General features: G+C 32.9%; 1 protein-coding gene across 1 annotated transcript; it reads left to right on the forward strand.

The window, feature by feature from the left end:
- Nucleotides 1–554: 554 nt before the first annotated feature.
- On the forward strand, nucleotides 555–18,742 carry LOC123662717 (WD repeat domain phosphoinositide-interacting protein 4-like). The gene is made up of 8 exons (XM_045597520.1): nucleotides 555–759; nucleotides 1,328–1,402; nucleotides 3,592–3,769; nucleotides 11,519–11,699; nucleotides 12,834–13,045; nucleotides 14,058–14,226; nucleotides 16,814–16,981; nucleotides 18,177–18,742. The coding sequence occupies exons 1-8, from the start codon at nucleotides 705–707 to the stop codon at nucleotides 18,204–18,206; spliced, it is 1,068 nt and encodes a 355-aa protein (XP_045453476.1). The 5' UTR covers nucleotides 555–704; the 3' UTR covers nucleotides 18,207–18,742.
- Nucleotides 18,743–18,993: the final 251 nt, after the last annotated feature.

The following is an 18,993-nucleotide window of genomic DNA, read 5'->3' on the forward strand; positions in this document are numbered from 1 at the left end:
CAAATGTTCTAAGGAATATGTAAGCTATTGGCTATTGATTTATATATCTTACCTCAGCTTATAAAGTTAATATTTTTTAAATTTACAATTACTAATTTTGCTAATTGACACCCTACATAATTTAAAACTGCTTTAGAAACCAAAAACTTTATCTGTAATACAATTTCTTCAATGAGGGAAGATAAAAACATTTTGATGTTTTTCGTTTTTTTTTCATATTGATTGTAAAAAGGTTGTATGTGGGTATATTATCAAAATGAATTTTAAAAATAAATACATATTATACACCTATTACTTTGCTTTCTGCATGATAAAAATATTAATTTAAAAACATCATTTTGAATATATGTTTGGTTTTAAACATAGAACAACGTTGTTGCTATTTCACAAAAACTAAAATAAATCAATAAAATATAATATTTATAAAATACTTTAATAATAAAAAAAGAACTCATTATATGTTTTTTTAAATGGTATACATTTCTATCTATATACATATAATAAAGCGGCAACATTGAATTATTACTATCCCTGGCAATACTTATGTTATTCTGCCATCAGTCATCAAATCAGCTGTGTATTGCACACAAGGAACATGTAACAAACAAATTATTCGTATTTAAAATTTCGATGTGAAAATGTCAACTGAGACTATTTTAAATAAACCAACTAAATGTTTATGATAAATTCATCTTCTAATAAACATGGCGTTCGGGTCGAGCAGCGGTATTACGTCCCTGGGATTTAACCAGGACCAAGGTTTGTTTTACTTCCTAGTTCGTCAACCTTCTTTGTTCTCATTCGCTTATGTTATTCATGGTTTGAATGATCTAGAGATGTTAATAGCGTGCTATACGACTCAAAATATATAGTTTTACAATACAGTGTGACAAATGCGTTGCGTGGTAGCGAGTTGCCACGATTTACGCGTTTGTCTTGACTCCACGTGTTGTTTATATTTATAGTTGTATGCCCACGCAGTTTACATTTCTCTTAAATATCCTATTGTTTGAAGTTTTAATTTAGCAATCCTTGTTTACATGTACTTTTGTAACATTTTGATTGCAATAAAGAAGTAAAATAAAAAAAATTAGATTTTTCTTGTTTATGTTATGTTTTAGCATAACAGTAATTTTGTGACTCATCAATGAACATGTAAAGTTCATCTACACTTGAACTTAATAAAAATAGTAATATTGTTTGTTCTTTTTAAACTTATTTAAATATTCATAAGTATTTTCACCTGTATTCATGAATCTAGAAACAATTTGCTTCTTCATCTTAGTGTTAAAGTTTTCTTATTGGTTTTTCTAATTATTTTCTGCAGGCTGCTTCAGTGCCTGCCTAAAGTCTGGCCTTCGTGTTTATAATGTGGATCCTCTTGTTGAGAAAACACATTATAGTAAGTAATATTTTTCTTGTATATAAAACATAAAAAATTGAATTCAATCTGTCATATAAAACTTCCAATAAAATATACGTAAAAGTTTTAAATTATTTTTATTGTTTATTAATTAGTTAGTACTTTGCTATTATGTTTACTGTTCATATATGTTATTTATATTCAAAACATTTCTTTATGAGGTAAACAAATTTTATATGCTCATAATATGTTTGTATTGTGTTACAGTAATTTAAATACAGTTATAATCTTAGTTATAGAGTAACAAAAAAAGTGTCAAAGTGTATCTTAATTTTAAAATATTTAGTAATTTTTAAAAATGGTGAAAAATGTTCATAGTTCGTATAGTTAAGTAAACACAAGCTGAATTTCAAGATACCTCTAATATAATAACTAGCATAAATATTTGAGTACCCTCCTATAGAAAATTTTGTATTAAAACAAAAACTAATATATTATGATTGATAATTAATATAACTAAAACTTAACACTTAAAATAATAAATCGAAGTAATAACGTTAAAATAACTAGAAAATAGGTAAAAAAATCTCAATAAAAATAAATAAATAAAAACCTTAATTATATAAAATTTAAAATTTTACGCATCTAGTTAAATATGAGTAGATATGTATTTGTATTTCGTCGCTTATCATATTATTCCTTTTTTCTGCATAGTGACTGGTCTTACCATCGATATACTATTGTTCTACCCTCACTTTTTTGTTTTTTTATGATGATATCGTATAATGTGTTGAACTATTGTGTATTACCGACAAGCTCGTCTAGAAATAATGTAATACTAATACCTATTTAAAAATGTATTCTTTCTAATGTATTTCTCATATAAGTGAATTTTGTAAATTCTTATGAATATAAACATCTTTGATCTGAATGTACTGCCACCTACATTATATTAATAAGCTTATATAATTTAAATAATACACATTTTTACTAAGACCTTTAAGTACCCTATAAAAAAACATGTTTCATATTTGAGTTTTGAAGTAGTCAGACTTTTTTATAAATAGTTTATACTATATTTTATATATACATTTTTCAAATCACATAATTGTTTTTTTTTTTATTAAAATTTCTTTTTTCTAAAGCTATCGATAATTTATAAAACTTATGTTTCGAACAGATTTTTTTAAAGTTATTTTTTCGTTAATATTTGAAACAGTAGCAATTGAATTAACTATTTATAGATATATTTTATTCAGCCTGTAATAATACAAAAAAGCGTATCATATTTCTCTGCATATAATGTAAAGACACAAAATCTAACGAAATCGGGCTACCCTTATTTAGAAAGAAAAAAGTAAACTGGGGTGTGTTATTGGAAACCTTTATTGTATATATGTACCCTCCTATTATTATAAGGGAGACATGTTGTGGGGTGTATATATCGATTTTTGTCTCGCAAAAACTAGCAGATCGAAATCGGATTAGAATGCTAGAGAGAAAGATATAGAGAATATTCATGTTATTAACGGACTTTATAATTTATTTCACTAAATATCAAAAATGGTATATGTAAGGCTGATGGTAATAATGCACTTATCTCTAAAGGAGATCTCTTTCATTCCATGGTTTCTCATGCTTTATAGTGGCATATAGTAGACATGTACACATATAAAAAACTCTAAATAAATAATTGTTTGCTGGCAAACGAAAAAAGCCGACTTCAATTACATCGACAAGTAATACAACGCAGGTACACGAAAAAATAGTCAAGTAAATATGCATTATCAAAGATTAATCCAAAAGTTGTAATCAGATCTCGATGAAATTTAAATGTGGCCACATGATAAACATCGGCTTTCGATTAAATTAAAAATCATCAAAATCGGTACACCCAGTAAAAAGTTATGTGGATTTTCAAGGGTATTCCTCTTTCCCTCGATTTCTCTGGGATCCTTATCATGGTACCACAACTAAGATATCTTCTTTCCAACAAAAAAAAGAATATCAAGATCGGTTCATAAACGACGAAGTTATCCACGAACACACGGTCGAATTGAGTAACCTCCTCCTTTTTTGAAGTCGGTTAAAAAGATAACATCTAATATGCTTATGACCCAATTAATAGGCTACTTTTTCTGCTGAAACTGAGTAAAAAAAGTGAGCGAACAGACCCGCGTATCGCAGGTATAATTATAAGTAAAATTTATATGAACCAAATTTTTCAGACATTGATGAGATCGGCAGAGTTAGCATATGCGAAATGATCTACCGCACAAACTGGCTGCTGATCGTGAAGTCGTGTTCACCATCTATTCTAAGGATTTTAGATGATGGACAGAGAACTTTCACAGCAGAAGTTCACTTCAAATCACCCATAAGAGCTATACGTGCCAGAATCGACAGGTAAGTTGACACCTTTGTAGATGACTAACTGACACGGCAAACTTTGTTCCTAAAACCCGGCAGTTTCTTTTGTGAATATATCGATTTTTTTATACAAATTTCGTGACAAGCTACAAGAGAAAAAAGAACAATTTGGCCTAGTCTTTCGGGAGTTATGCGCGTACATACCTACATTTCGGAGATTCATTTTTTATTTATTCACTACTATAATATGTTTTTTAAGCCAATATTGAAGGGTTCGTATTACATACTTTTATCTTTTCTTATTTAACAGTCAATGTTCCTAGTTTAAAGTTTATGAAAATTTTTACAAGTATTTATAAAATTTTGAAAACGTAAGCGGCGTAACGTAATCTAAGCCATATTACTAGTTTCCATTTAGATCACTAATATAATTTCTAAGGCGTTAAGTAGGTAACGTAAGAGGTAGTGCGATGTCACTAGGAGACATCCTTAGGACGAACAACCATTTTGAGCCCTCCTAAAGGGCTCCAAAATTTTTTGCCGATGCGTCTGTACCCTCACTCACACCGATGACGATGTGAAGGACGCAAGGGCCAGTAATACAAATTTCAAAAAAAAAAGGTCGACGTTCACGTATTAGCGTTTCCTAAGCGTGTCTGCCAAACGCTAAACTAAAGTAAATATGCGTAAGCGGCGTGTATAGCCTACGATGACGAACGTTAACATATCATCGGCCTCATAATATTGATTTGATGACGCTGTTTGTAATGCTCAAGCCACCTCAATATACTTAAGAGCCATGATTATAGCGTGTTCAGTATGTGATAACGTCTGTTCACGCAGCATTGGTGCTCGTCAAGCGCTTTAAAAAATGCTCGAAAACGCTAATATATCATCGGCCTTAAAAATCAACATTGACTAGACGACAGCTGTTTGTAAATGTGGGACCGTGAACTTTATGTCGTTCAATAAACTTACGATTAGTTGCATTCTACGTTTCCAATTTTCGCTTTGTTCACTAGACTAGTTTTCATTGTTCTTAATTTAAAATTCTATTGATTTTTTTTTTTCTTACTTGCCAAGTTGTCAGTAACATTATTAGTCTAATTTGCTTTAGGCCCGGTTTCTCTATCCAAAACACGATTTGTTTACTAAACACTATTTAATTTAGATCGAAATGAACCTTCGTGTCGTGTTCAAAATTGAACGGTTCATGAGTTAAAGAAGTGTTACTTTTTTTTTAATATGTACCTATATACTGCTTTTTATGGCTTAAAAAAGTAAAATTGAAATTAAAAAATAATAAATATATTATACCTTTTTAAATTATCGATAACATGCTTTGTATTGTATGCGCGACAATGTGATACTTAGTGATTTTGTTTGTAACTTATCTTAAAACGTAATTCACTAAGTAGGTACTTACAATTTTTCTAATACTAAAACTACGCCTTACGTTCGTATCATAAATAATTCAAGAATATGACGAACAAAACATTTTGCGGACCGAATGAATATTTAACAGTACACGGTTCCGAATTTTAAAGTACAGTAAAGACAATGAAAAAATATATTAACATATTATATCAAGTAACGGAGCGGTTAATTTTTAGCCAAACAGTAGGTACAGAAAAACGTAAACTTAATTTTTTATCACAATCATGTCCGTCACGTACATCTCATCTCATCTTTATAAAATCATGAATTTTAAAATTTATTGTATATTTAGTTTTGAAAATTACATAAATATTTTTGACCAGAATTTAAAATTTAAGTAAATCATAAATGACAGTTTGGATATTTTGAAAGAATGAATAAAGACTAAACTCTTCTTACATATCTGCTTTATTAGTTACTTATATTTATGGGTCATTATTCAAAAAGTGATGCGTTTTTAAAGAAAAATGTTACCATTCAGCCTGTACCATTTCACCGCTGGGCAAAAGGCCTCTGTTTCCATGTAGGCGAAAGATTGGTGTTTAATCCATTAGCTCCACTGCCGGTTGGCGGATATAGGTATAATTATTTTAATATAAAATACAAATGTGCAATGCATGATTATTTATTATGACATAACACTACATTTTTCAAGATGTATAATTAATTCCTACTCCTGTAATTTTAAATTAATTACTGAAATAATGATAGCTACAATTTACGCTTTGCAGTTATATCTTTTAAAAGTATTCCTACTTTTTTCTTATGTACTTACTAAATAAATTAAAACTTAACAAATTATTATTTTATTACCTATGTAAATAAAATGTATCATTACATAGTATAAAACAATGTCGCTTCCCGCTGTCTGTTTGCTTAGATCTTTAAAACTACGCAACGGATTTTGATGCGGTTTTCTTCAGTAATAGGGTGATTTCAGAGGAAGGTTATTTATATGTATAAAACATGCATAATATACTCGTAGTAGAGGAACACTGATAGTCTTTACACCCGTGCGAAGCCGCGGCTGGTCGCTAGTTGAATATTAAATTATGATTCCCTAAGTTTAAAATCAATAAAATATAACAAATAATATAATATCAATCAAATAAATATAATATTAAATAATATCAAGGCAATAATAGATTTTGAATACATAGATAATAGCAGCCGATGTTGGACACCTGGAGCTAATAGCGCCTAAGAATTTATAATGATTGCCTTTGTTTGTCATGCAAAGTGGTCCTTCGAGTATGTTGCCATTAGTCTCCCTGTCACTGGATCGTAAAATTTAAAAAAAATAATGTAACAAGTATAAAATTTAAAAAAAAATACAAAGAAAAAACATGTCCGTGATTATTACATACCAGATATTATTGCCAGATATATATTTATAGTTAACAAAATTTAAGTTTACTTGCTGTCCAAAACTATTTATCTTATTGGGTTCTCCTTTTTGTCCTGGTTCCCGCAGGTAACGTTTTTTTTAGTGGTATAAGCCTGTTTGGCGTCCATTGCTACAAAACTGCATGTGGGCTCAATGTTAGAAGAATCTTCGTTTTTTTCCATACTTTTTGTTAAACTTCATTTCAATTACCAGTACGCTAAATTGTAATCTTGAAAATTTTTAAACGGTTTTTACGTAAACTCGTAGACGATGTTGTTTTCAGGTTACCATTGAAACGAAAGTTGTAGGAAGGTATTCCCATCTAGCAAGAAACCCATTTTTTGTGTTACAAACAGGTACGAAATCGGTTTGTTCGAATACGAATAGGCCTACCCAAATCAAACAAGAAAAAAAAAAATGCTTAAAACTTTTTTTTACAAGGCAAGGGTCGCATTTAATTATTATTATTATTTTTTGTTGTAAGCGCATGTTGGAGCTAAGGAAAGCTAAAAGTTGGTATGTAGTTGGGATTATTTAAATAGTAATATCTTTTATCTTATTTTCAAGTTTATTTATTTTGTGAGTCATTGAAATATGTTTTAGATTCTGATGCCTATTACATCTTGATTTGTGAAATATAATTTCTCGGCAAATCATCATGCTGGTTCATAATTTTAAATTTTTGATTGGCATCATAACAATAGCTTTTAACAGAATAGCTGGTTTTGATTTTGGAACTCCGCTTTTAGGTTAAAACGATAAACCAAGCAAACTAAAATAGAAACTCAACTGTGTTTCTATTTCTTATTACGTCGTCTTTAGGATAAGCTTATCAATCGAACGGAGACTGCTTATGATATAGTAGAAAAAAATGTGTTTACGTAGTACGATATGAAAACATATTATTTATTATGTATTTATTTTAAATATTAGCGGGAATAACTTTAGTTTAATAATTTGAAATGATGCGTGCTATACGCATGTTTATTTTTTTTATTTTTATTTTTTTTAGGTCGGCAAACAAGCGTACGGCTCACCTGATGGTAAGAGATTACCGTAGCTTATAGACGCCTGCAACACCAGAAGCATCGCAAGCGCGTTGCCGACCAAATCCCCAATCCCCCCAGGAGCTCAGGTTACCTTACTCACCAACAGGATCACAATACTCCTTGAAAACAGTATTATTTAACTATGATCTTCTGTAAGGTCGAGGTACTACCCCAGTTGGGCTGCTCCATATTTTGAGCAGGAAATTCCTGCTGTGGCCTACCTCAGTTAATTTTATTAATAGTTTATTTTTGGGTTTCGAATTTCCAACAACATGTTTGATAGATGTTGTATTGATTTTATGCCTTGCTATTTGATTAAAGGGACGTATCGATATAAGCAGGTACCCAAAGGCCCGGTGCAGACCGCCCCTAACACCCGTCAATTTGCTATTATTACTGTCATGTCGAATAAACCGTCCACGTACCGTAATTTCCAATCTGCACGCACTATTATAAAGAAAAAATGATACAACGTTAATCCATCGAGCTGTAGTCATGAGAAAGTATATAGAAATATGCGGATTTACGTACATTCCGACTTACGCGGTTTTCAAATTCCTAGATTTATATTTTATTCGTAGCGTTTCTTGTGAGATCAGAATAAAAATCAAAATAATTATTTTTGAAACAGTAAAGAAATTAGCCAAGGATGAAATCGTGTCTATATCAAGTTTATAAATAAACTGTATTTCGACTCTAACGCGGTTATCACTCGCTTCTACTCGTATGTGTCTCGTAAGCTTGAGGTATTATTACAAATGCATACATATACATCGAAAATAATAACCCTTCCTCGGCACAACGATATACAAAAGGAAGTAAGTAGCTCATTAGATAGGTATTCATCCAAAGATAACGTCCCTTATTGGCAAATGTACAGTGTTCTTACAAATCGATAAGATAAACACAGCCTTAACCGACTGACCTAATATCTATAAAAATCACAACATCATCACGTTCTCATGTAAATATTTCGATAATCGAAAAATACACATTTAAAATGCATTATGTCGTAATTTGTTTAAATTTGTTTTAACATTTTGATGAAATTAATAATCATGTTTTCTATCTCTCCATATTTCTCAAATGTACCTTGTGATAACAGACAAAGATTAAATTTAAAATATGCTCTGTCCTTAGTTGCCGTTATGATGACAAAATGTTCATTATCATATATCCGAAGTTTGGCAATTTGTACTATTTTTTATATAGTTTAATGTAACGTTATCAAAATCCCTGAGATAACAACTGTTTACAACTAGGATCGCAAACAAGCGTATGGACTCTCTGATGGTAAGCGGTTACCGTAGCCTATGGACGTCTGTATTACCAGAAGTATAGCAAGCTCGTTAGCGACGCGTGGGGTAGCCCCTATCCTTCCCAGGAGCTCCGGCTACCTTACCGAAATAACTCAAGACTAGTTTAGAGGAGTATTACATACCTAATATTTCTCTGCTACCTTCTGCTTTGAGGTTGAGTTTGTTTTTAATGAGTTATTGTTTTACGTGTTTCCTATATTGTTAATTGCTTATACGATGAAAAACATAACGTTATTTATAAATTAGTAAACATCCATTTTTGTTTTGTCTCTCTGTAAACACAATCAAACGTGTTGATCACGAGACAATAATGATCTAGTAATTAAATAAAATAAATAAATGAACATTATATTAAAGTCGTTCTAATGTTCGTTTTATTGATTGAAGTTTGTTATTTGTAATTACTGTTGTTTAAAATAAATTATATAAATATTAAAGAACCATTAGTTTTTAGATAGACGTAAAATAGGCTTAGATTCTAATGTTTTTGAAATACAAATATGTACTCCGAAAACTTTTGTCCCATATGGGAACTTAAAAAATACTTGTAACTGTTGTATTTTATTGCTATTTATTAAATGTATATAACATGATGCTAATATATTATCACTAAACTGAACCTTATAAATATTAGCATATAATCCATAGTAATTGTGTTTGACCTCTCAACTCTGTACACGTAAATGTATGTGTCATACTTACCTACTGGTCATACAGTGGTGCTAATAAATAATTATAGTCTTCATTAAAATTGTCATGAATCATAAGTCAAATTAAAGTAGCCGTCTTTTGGAATATAAATAATACTGAATCCGAAATGTATATACGCACGTAACTCCCAAACGACTGTGGCGTTGTTGTCAGGATAAGTTTATCATAAAAAATATCGATATACTCAAGAAAATGGCGGTACGAAATTCGCCTGTTATAATAATATAATTATATGTAATGACATATTTGTATGCGATTTTATAATGTAACTACAACACCTTTGTTAAATTACCTACAAATTACTATTTGATTGTGAACAAATTACTGGGAATATTTTCTAGTAAACCTAAGTCGTAATATGTATTAACGATAAACAAGTAGTGGAACATAAAAGTCGTATGTTTACGCTTAATATCAATTATCTTGGTTCTCAAACAAAATCTGTATTTGCTCGCAAACGAAAAAAAAAATAGACTTCAATCAACATCGACAAGTAATACGACGTAGGTAGTCAAAATAATCAATACGCATTATTATAAATAACTTAAAAAGTACTCGTGCAATCTCACTCAAGTTTAATGGGACCACATGACAAGCGCCTCATCATCATCATTACAGCCTATACAGTCCACTGCTGGACATAGGCCTCCACAAGTTCACGCCAAAAATAACGTGAACTCATGTGTTTTGCCCATAGTCACCACGCTGGGCAGGCGGGTTGGTGACCGCAGTACGGGCTTTGTCGCACCGAAGACGCTGCTGCCCGTCTTCGGCCTGTGTATTTCAAAGCCAGCAGTTGGATGGTTATCCCGCCATCGGTCGGCTTCTTAAGTTCCAAGGTGGTTGTGGAACCTTGTTATCCCTTAGTCGCCTCTTACGACACCCACGGGAAGAGAGAGGGTGGCTAAATTCTTTAGTGCCGTAGCCACACAGCACGAAATTCGCCTGTTAATATAATATAATTATATGTAATGACATATTTGTATGCGATTTTATAATGTAACTACAACACCTTTGTTAAATTACCTACAAATTACTATTTGATTGTGAACAAATTACTGGGAATATTTTCTAGTAAACCTAAGTCGTAATATGTATTAACGATAAACAAGTAGTGGAACATAAAAGTCGTATGTTTACGCTTAATATCAATTATCTTGGTTCTCAAACAAAATCTGTATTTGCTCGCAAACGAAAAAAAAAAATAGACTTCAATCAACATCGACAAGTAATACGACGTAGGTAGTCAAAATAATCAATACGCATTATTATAAATAACTTAAAAAGTACTCGTGCAATCTCACTCAAATTTAATGGGACCACATGACAAGCGCCTGCTTTCTATTAAAGATAGTATTATTATTTGACGACCGCTGTTACGCTAGCGGTCGCGGATTCGATCCCCGCTCACGACAGATATTTGTATTGGCCGTGTAGATATTTGTCGTGGTCTGGGTGTTTGTGCCTGTGTAATGTATGTGTTTCTGGACCCCCGACACAGCAGTAAATCCTACTGGGGGCCGTTGAGTGTGAAGTCTTTATATTTATATTATACTAGCTGACCCCGCAAACGTTGTTTTGCCATATATGCTGTTAATCTCCTCCACCCCCACCCCCTATAATTTAAAGGGTTAAGAAAAATAGATGTTGTTCGATTCTCAGACCTACCCAATATGCACACAAAATTTCATGATAATCGGTACAGCCGTTTCGGAGAAGTTTAACTGCAAACACCGCGACACGAGAATTTTATATATTAGATTAAAATCGGTGCACACAGTAAAAAATATGAGGTTACAAATAAAAAATACAGTCGAATTGAAAAACTCATCCTTTTTTGAAGTCTATTAAAAATAGTTATTAACTTAATTATTTTCCCTAGGGTTGCCGTTGTTCTCAGCTCTACTGTACAAGTGCTAGCACTGCCAACGCTCGAGCGCATTTCACTACTGCGGATACCGTCCAACACCCGGCCTTTGTGTTCGATGTCCTTGAGTAATGACGTGGAGGCATTACAGCTAATCGCTGCGCCTGCGCATCGGACAGGCTCTGTTCAGCTTATGGTAAGTGTAACTTCAGTATTCGCTTTCCTTCTAGGCCCTGTTTGTCACCATCTGGCGTATAACGGTAACCAACAGATAAACGCTTAAAATGTATTTTCCTTTTTAATCATCGACTTTCAATTTATTTATGAGATATTTCTGTTCGCAATAATTTTGTTGAAACAGCAATTATTAATTTGCGGTTGGGTTTTTAACTGTAACAGAGATTAACATATATACATGAGAAATCCCAAGAAATATTAAACGTTTTTTATCTGGCTTAATTCTTTTATTACTTTTGCTAATCTCACAATATATATACATAGGCCTCCACAAATCCGCGCCAAAAATGTCGCGAAATTATGTGTGTTGCCTATTGTCACCAAGCTAGGCAGGCGGGTTGGTGACCGCAGGACTGGCTTTGTCGCACCGAAGACGCTGCTGCCCGTCTTCGGCCTGTGTATTTCAAAGCCAGTAGTTAGATGGTTATCCCGCATTGGTCGGCTTTTTAAATTCCAAGGTGGTAGTGGAACTGTGTTATCCCTCATTCGCCTTAATAACTATTAATTGAATACGTATTTTTCACATAGTGAGTTATAACAATATCAATGAGGTTCATAATACTCTAACAATTCAAAGATATTCATACTTTTATAAATATACCCACATTTACCTTCGTACTTTTATTAATATACCCATATTTATCTTTCGGCGGTATTAGTAACTTAGGACCAAAAAAAATTAAGGTTAGTGCGTACAAACTAATTCTCAAACTTAAGTTTATTATGAATAAATTTAATTTTTGAGACACATCAAATCAAGTTGCTCAGATAGTAAACGCCTGGTTTGTATCAACTTATTGACGCTGTTGTTCAAAAACGAAAACCTATTTTTTTTATATGTTGCCTTTGGCTATAAAATGTACCTTAAAATTTCAACCACTCCGATCATTCTCTTGGGGTGTTTTCCAACCTACATGAAATTTTCAAAATCATTGTGCTTCTCTGGCACAATTAAAACTTATAAGCCATTCAAGAATTAAATAAACCTGCATGCATATTACACCGAAAGCAAACTCTTTAAAACTGTGCTGCATAACAACTGATTATAAGTAAAATTTTCTCTTTTTAATATAAGTAATATCGTTGATTCTAGGACATCTCCCGAACAGTAGTAGGGAGTATGTCGAGTTCCCCTGCCGTCCTCGGCTGTCATCAGTCGCAGCTGGCTTGCTTTACCCTGTCAGGTGATGGATTGAAGCTGGCCACTGCTTCGGAAAGGGGCACCGTCATTAGACTTTGGGATACAGACAAAAAAACGAAACTATATGAGCTGCGACGCGGCTCTGATTATGCCAAAGTCTACTGGTGAGTAATTTATTTTCATACGAGTATACATATTGTACTTTTTTTATTTAAAATTATCTTCCACAGACTAAAATGCACATGTCTTTTGTTAGCATCAAGCATTACGCTTATTCTACAGGCGATTAATTACATAAGATTGCAGATTGACAGTTCTCTGACCATGGGCGTACCTACATTGAAGCATGGTGGGGCATTGCCCCTTACTCAAAACTAATAATAGTGATTTAAGATTTTAATAAGGAAATTTTTGGTAGGTTCAGCCAAAACCGATTCTTGAAGTCGTTTCAATAATCACTGTAAATTGCAAGTAATAAAAGTTTAAGATAACGGATGTATTTATGTATTTATTTATTTATTTTTTTTTATGTCACGAGGTCGGCAAACAAGCGTACGGCTCACCTGATGGTAAGCGATTACCGTAGCTTATAGACACCTGCAACACCAGAAGCATCGCAAGCGCGTTGCCGACCCAATCCCCAATCCCCCCAAGAGCTCTGGTCACCTTACTCACCAACAGGAATACAACACTGCTTGAAAACTGTATTATTTAGCTGTGATCTTCTGTAAGTTCGAGGTACTACCCCAGTCGGGCTGCTCCATATTTCGAGCAGGAAATTCCTGCTGTGCCCTACCTCAGTATAAACCATGCTCGAGAGCTACGTTATTTATGCTTTGTTGTTGTGTCTTAGTTACTAGTAACAGTCAAATACCTATGTATCTCAGTAATGCCTTATTTAATATATCTCCATTCCATCCATATTTCGAGCAGGAAATTTCCCGCTGTGCTCTACCTCAGTTAAGTATAGCTAACGATTTGAATGAAGTAATTTTGATGTGTGTAGTATAAGTTACTAATAACAGTATTCTCAGCGAATTCGCCAAAAGACCAATGTATCTCAGTAATGCCTTATTTAATATATTTCCATTCAATCCATATTTCGAGCAGGAAATTTCCCGCTGTGCTTGTAAAACAACGCTAACGATTTGAATGAAGTAATTTTGATGTTTATAGTATAAGTTTCAACGTGTCCGGTTCGCTGGTGTGCAGCGTGTCGGACAAGGGCACGATGCACCTGTGGCACGCGCAGGGCCCGTACGCGCACGTGGCCGTCGCGCCGTACGTGTCGCCCGACGACCGGCGGCGGGCGCGCGCCGCGTGCGCCTTCAGCGGCGACAGCGTGGTCGGTGAGTGGCATTAGAATATTAATATGTAGTTGTTAATCACCACCTTGGAACTTAAGAAGCCGACCGATGGCGGGATAACCATCCAACTGCTGGCTTTGAAATACACAGTCCGAAGACGGGCAGCAGCGTCTTCGGTGCGACAAAGCCAGTACTGCGGTCACCAACCCGCCTGCCCAGCGTGGTGACTATGGGCAAAACACATGAGTTCACGTTATTTTTGGCGTAAACTTGTGGAGGCCTATGTCCAACAGTGGACTGTATAGGCTGTAATGATGATGATGAGTTGTTAATCTATGTACCTAGTTTTTATAGTCTATGCTAATACACTGAATATTCTACTCTGTACTAAAAGTTTTTACAAAGATGCAAGATGTCGGTTCTTAAGTTTTCAAGTGTTGTTTTAAATATAATGTAAGAAAGAAAATAAAAATGTTTTAATTGAGTTGCGTGGGGGCCTAGCAACCTAAACATGCAGAATTATTAGGTAAATCATATAAATTGTCACAAGTTGCGCTCTGTCGACTGGTGTACGTGTCGACACCAGCAATTCGTACTAAGCTAACTCATAAAAGTGAACATTACAATAGAGGCTTATAAAAGGGAAAACGTGATACCTTTTATATTAATTAAGAAACTTATTTGAATTTTTTTTTTACGCGGCAAACAAGCGTACGGCTCACCTGATTGTAAGAGATTACCGTAACTTATAGACGCCTGCAACACCAGAAGCATCGCAAGCGCGTTGCCGACCAAATCCCCAATCCCCCCCCAGGAGCTCTGGTCACCTTACTCACCAACAGGAACACAATACTGCTTGAAAACAGTATTATTTAGCTGTGATCTTCTGTAAGGCCGAGGTACTACCCCAGTCGGGCTGCTCCATATTTTGAGTAGGAAATTCCTGCTGTGCCCTACCTCAGTTTGAAATTTGGTATCTATCTTTAATAGTTAATTTATTAATTGTAATTTCACAATTTTGTTATTACATATAAAAAAAACATTTTATTAAGTTTGCATTTAAAAAACCAACTTATCGAAAATTCGAGTTGGCGTAATATGAATTGTTGGTGTCGATCTGTGAGCTAGAGCTGCTGCCACTGACTAGACCGCTGGCGCAGTTTGTAGTGGGGTGTGATAAATGTATTTATTTATTGTTTTCTAATGTTTACGCGAATCTCACTTATTATAATGAAACAACTTTTTGGGATTTTATTAGTTTTTAGGTTTTTTACATGCCCGACGTTTCGGATACTTTACAACAACTATGGCGGACAGTCCGCCCGTCACCGTGGTTGCTGTAGTTATTTATTTATATATGTATTATTTCTATGTATGTTTATCAAAAACAGTATGTAGCTATAAAGTCGGCTGTTACCTATAATACGAGCATTAAGTTACTTATTTTAGGAATAGACGATCGATTGTGTACAAGATATTTATTTAGAGCAGTGGTTTTAAACATTTTTATCTGTTAATATACAATTATGCACATTTGTTGACTAGTGTACGCCTATGAGACTTCATAAAATGCTTTAGGCTGAATCGTGATCATATATCTGTGACCTAGAGCAGTGGCTGCCGTGCTTAGGTAACGAATCGTTATTCGATTCAGTCTGTAATTCCACTGCTGGGTATAGGCCTCTTTCTCCGTTTAGATGGGTCGGAGCTTCCACCACACTGCTTATAGTCAATTTCAATCAAGTGTTCAAAAATAATCGTTCCTACGTTTACCTTCGGACTTTGTCCTAACATTAACATTGTAATCGATTTTCTGTGAAAACTCCGTAACCTACACGTGGACGATACTCACCTTCACCTTTGAAATATTAAATATTAATAATTAACAACGCCATTGATAAATATTGAAAAACTAATAAAATTTGAAATTTTAAATACCTACATAATTTTATCTAATGGAATAGAGATGACTAAAATAATATACAAACTAATAAATATATTAAATTTATTTGTACACGCGCTTTAGAGTCATTTTAATCTTATGCGTGAGTTTTAGGATCTTAAGCCTATGGCACTTCAAAGAAATAATTTTAAAAGTCAGTATTGAGGATATTATTTAAATATTTATATTATTAGTATACCTATGTACTAGCTGATGCGACAGACTGTCCTGTTGTGCCAACTGTCGACGGCAAAATGTTATAAGAATAATCGTAACGTATTCCAAGATTTAAAATTTTCAATATTTTTCATTGACTAAAAATCATTTCCAAAGTAATAATTCATTTTTATCTATATATTATAATACGTGAATCAAAAACTTCGTAGGGTAACCCCTTTTAACGAAAATTGCCCGGACGGAATATTTTCGCACACTTATAGTTTATATAGACAAAGAGTGCAGAATGCTAATACATCTTTTAAATTATGCGTAAAAATACATTAAATCAATAAAAAACAACATCACACACTACCATGTATTTGACATACATACCCACACGCATATATATTCTTTTGTTTATTATTATAGAAGTATAGTCTTTGACAACAGATCCTTGATAATGTTCGAACTTATAATTTAAAATACTTATGGTAGAATTTCAACCATTACTTTATATAAATTAGGTACAAACACATGTATGTAATAATGCTTTGTTTTTTATGGCAATTTGCGTAATTAATCTTGTCCTTTATTATTTTACAGTGGTCTCAAACAATGGCTCCTTCCACAAGTTCCGGTTTTCTTTGGAATCAAGAACTTGTTACAAAACGGAGTTTGAGTACATAATGCAGGTAAATATAATTTATACACTATCTTGACTGCTCCATTGATTCATTTTCTAGAATCCGTCTGTAGGTTTACGGATATAGTCGCTACTAAGTGTAAAGATCGCTATTAGGTGTCTATGATAGCAATCGGAACAATACGCCACTTTTTGAGTAACTGTATTAAAAAAAAAATTCATATACAACTGGGTCGACAAACAAACTTATGGCTCACTTGATGGTAAGCGATTAACGTAACTTACAGACACCTGCAACACCAGAAGCATCGCAAGCGCGTTGCCGACCCAATCCCCAATTCCCTCCCAGAAGTTCCGGTCACCTTACTCACCACAGGAACACAACACTGCTTGAAAACAGTATTATTTAGTTGTAATCTTCTGTAAGGTCGAAATACTTCCCCAGTCGGGCTGCTCCAGGTTTTGAGAAGGTTTTATCCTGCTGAGTAAAAATAAATATTTAAGAATATTCGTACAAATATAAATATTCATCCCAAGAAGGATTTGAACCCGCATCCGTCGGTATTTGGGCGCTTTAAAACACAACTACGATACGATAGTCTTATGTGGTAATTTTTGAAGTAACTTCTTCACGCACGCTTGACTTGAGGAGCAAGCCGGTGAATGCGTGACGAGAGCGTTACGAAAAGTCGGATCGGGCGAGGCGAACGGAAGTTGAAAGGGAGATATAAGATAGATGGAGCTAAAGATGTTTTACTTCAGTCGCGTGGTCTAAAGAACAATCGTTTTTGTATCACAATAACAAAAACATTCGTTTTTTATTTTTATACATTACCTACATAATTGTACTGTCATACAAATAATCTGTATGTGGCAAATATTCTTATTGTATCGTGCTGAACCAGCTACGATGCTTTACTACTGCTTGGCAGAAGATAATACTCATATTTTCTTCTAAAATACTTAGACTTCCTCACGTTTGAAAGTGGATATCTGGAAATACTGGTAGGAATTGAATTTTTTTTTTGTGTTAGATAGTACCATTTACCGACGAAGGCTACTGAAATATTATATTCTATATAATATTTCAGTATGTATTTTCCTCAAATTAACTCGAGCGAAACCGCTGAGCACAACTAGTTATGGTGATAAAGTCACTTAAGGACCCCTGGTATGATGGAATCAAGATATTTATTTATTTAAAAATATATATCTAATTAAATCTATTTGTTATTCTGTTGCAGGTTGGGGACGACGTGGACTTTGTTCAGTAGTCTCATTGCAGTGAAATACTGAGATGCTAAATTTTTGGAAGTTAGTGATTTAAGTGATAAAATCTTAATGTGATTTGATTTTTAGCTAATTTATGTTATAATGTGTTAAAAATATTGTATATTGCTACATAATCATTGGCTGCAATTTTTTTTAAGGTTAATATAGGTATTTTACAAAAATGTGATATTGTTCATTTTGAATAATTAAACGTAATTATAATAAAATATTTAAGTTTTATAATTGCGATAATAATTAATTAATAGGGATTTTATAAATCTGCGATTATGAGCTATGTGATATAAACATGCACTAATATAGACTTGTACTTGTATTATCCTTAAATTTTATTTCAATTAATGACTTATGTATGCAAAAACTGATTATTAATTTAGACGTTTAGATTCATTTTAATCTTTTTCAATTATGTTTGTATATAAAAATTGACAGTAAAATTGTATAATATTAATATATTTTCTTTTTTTTTTGTAATATTTATTAAAGCAACGAATACATACATTAGGGTATTAAACTTTAAGAAGAAAAATTTTTAAATCTAAAAAGACAGACGGCACTAATCTAGCATTTGTTATATCTAGTGATTTTTAATTTGAATGATTTTAAAAATCAAGAGTGTAAATTTTTAAAAATAAAGAATGTGTGAATGGAGAATTAAAAAATATTGTATTATATACTAATTGTAAAAAAATATTGTATTATAACTATAAAATAAATTTTCTTTTTAAATTTTATTTGTTTAAACGTCATAAATTCGATGTATTTGTAATA

Source organism: Melitaea cinxia, chromosome 19 (assembly GCF_905220565.1).
Source record: "Melitaea cinxia chromosome 19, ilMelCinx1.1, whole genome shotgun sequence".
NCBI classification, from domain to species: domain Eukaryota; kingdom Metazoa; phylum Arthropoda; class Insecta; order Lepidoptera; family Nymphalidae; genus Melitaea; species Melitaea cinxia.

What these genes read in the sequence shown, in the direction of transcription:
- LOC123662717 (XM_045597520.1), top strand. Translation starts at nt 705, where the DNA reads ATGGCGTTCGGGTCGAGCAGCGGTATTACGTCCCTGGGATTTAACCAG. An exon ending in TGTTGAGAAAACACATTATA is followed by an intron (nt 1,403 to 3,591) that starts GTAAGTAATATT and finishes CAAATTTTTCAG; the next exon opens with ACATTGATGAGATCGGCAGA. An exon ending in AGTTTGAGTACATAATGCAG is followed by an intron (nt 16,982 to 18,176) that starts GTAAATATAATT and finishes ATTCTGTTGCAG; the next exon opens with GTTGGGGACGACGTGGACTT.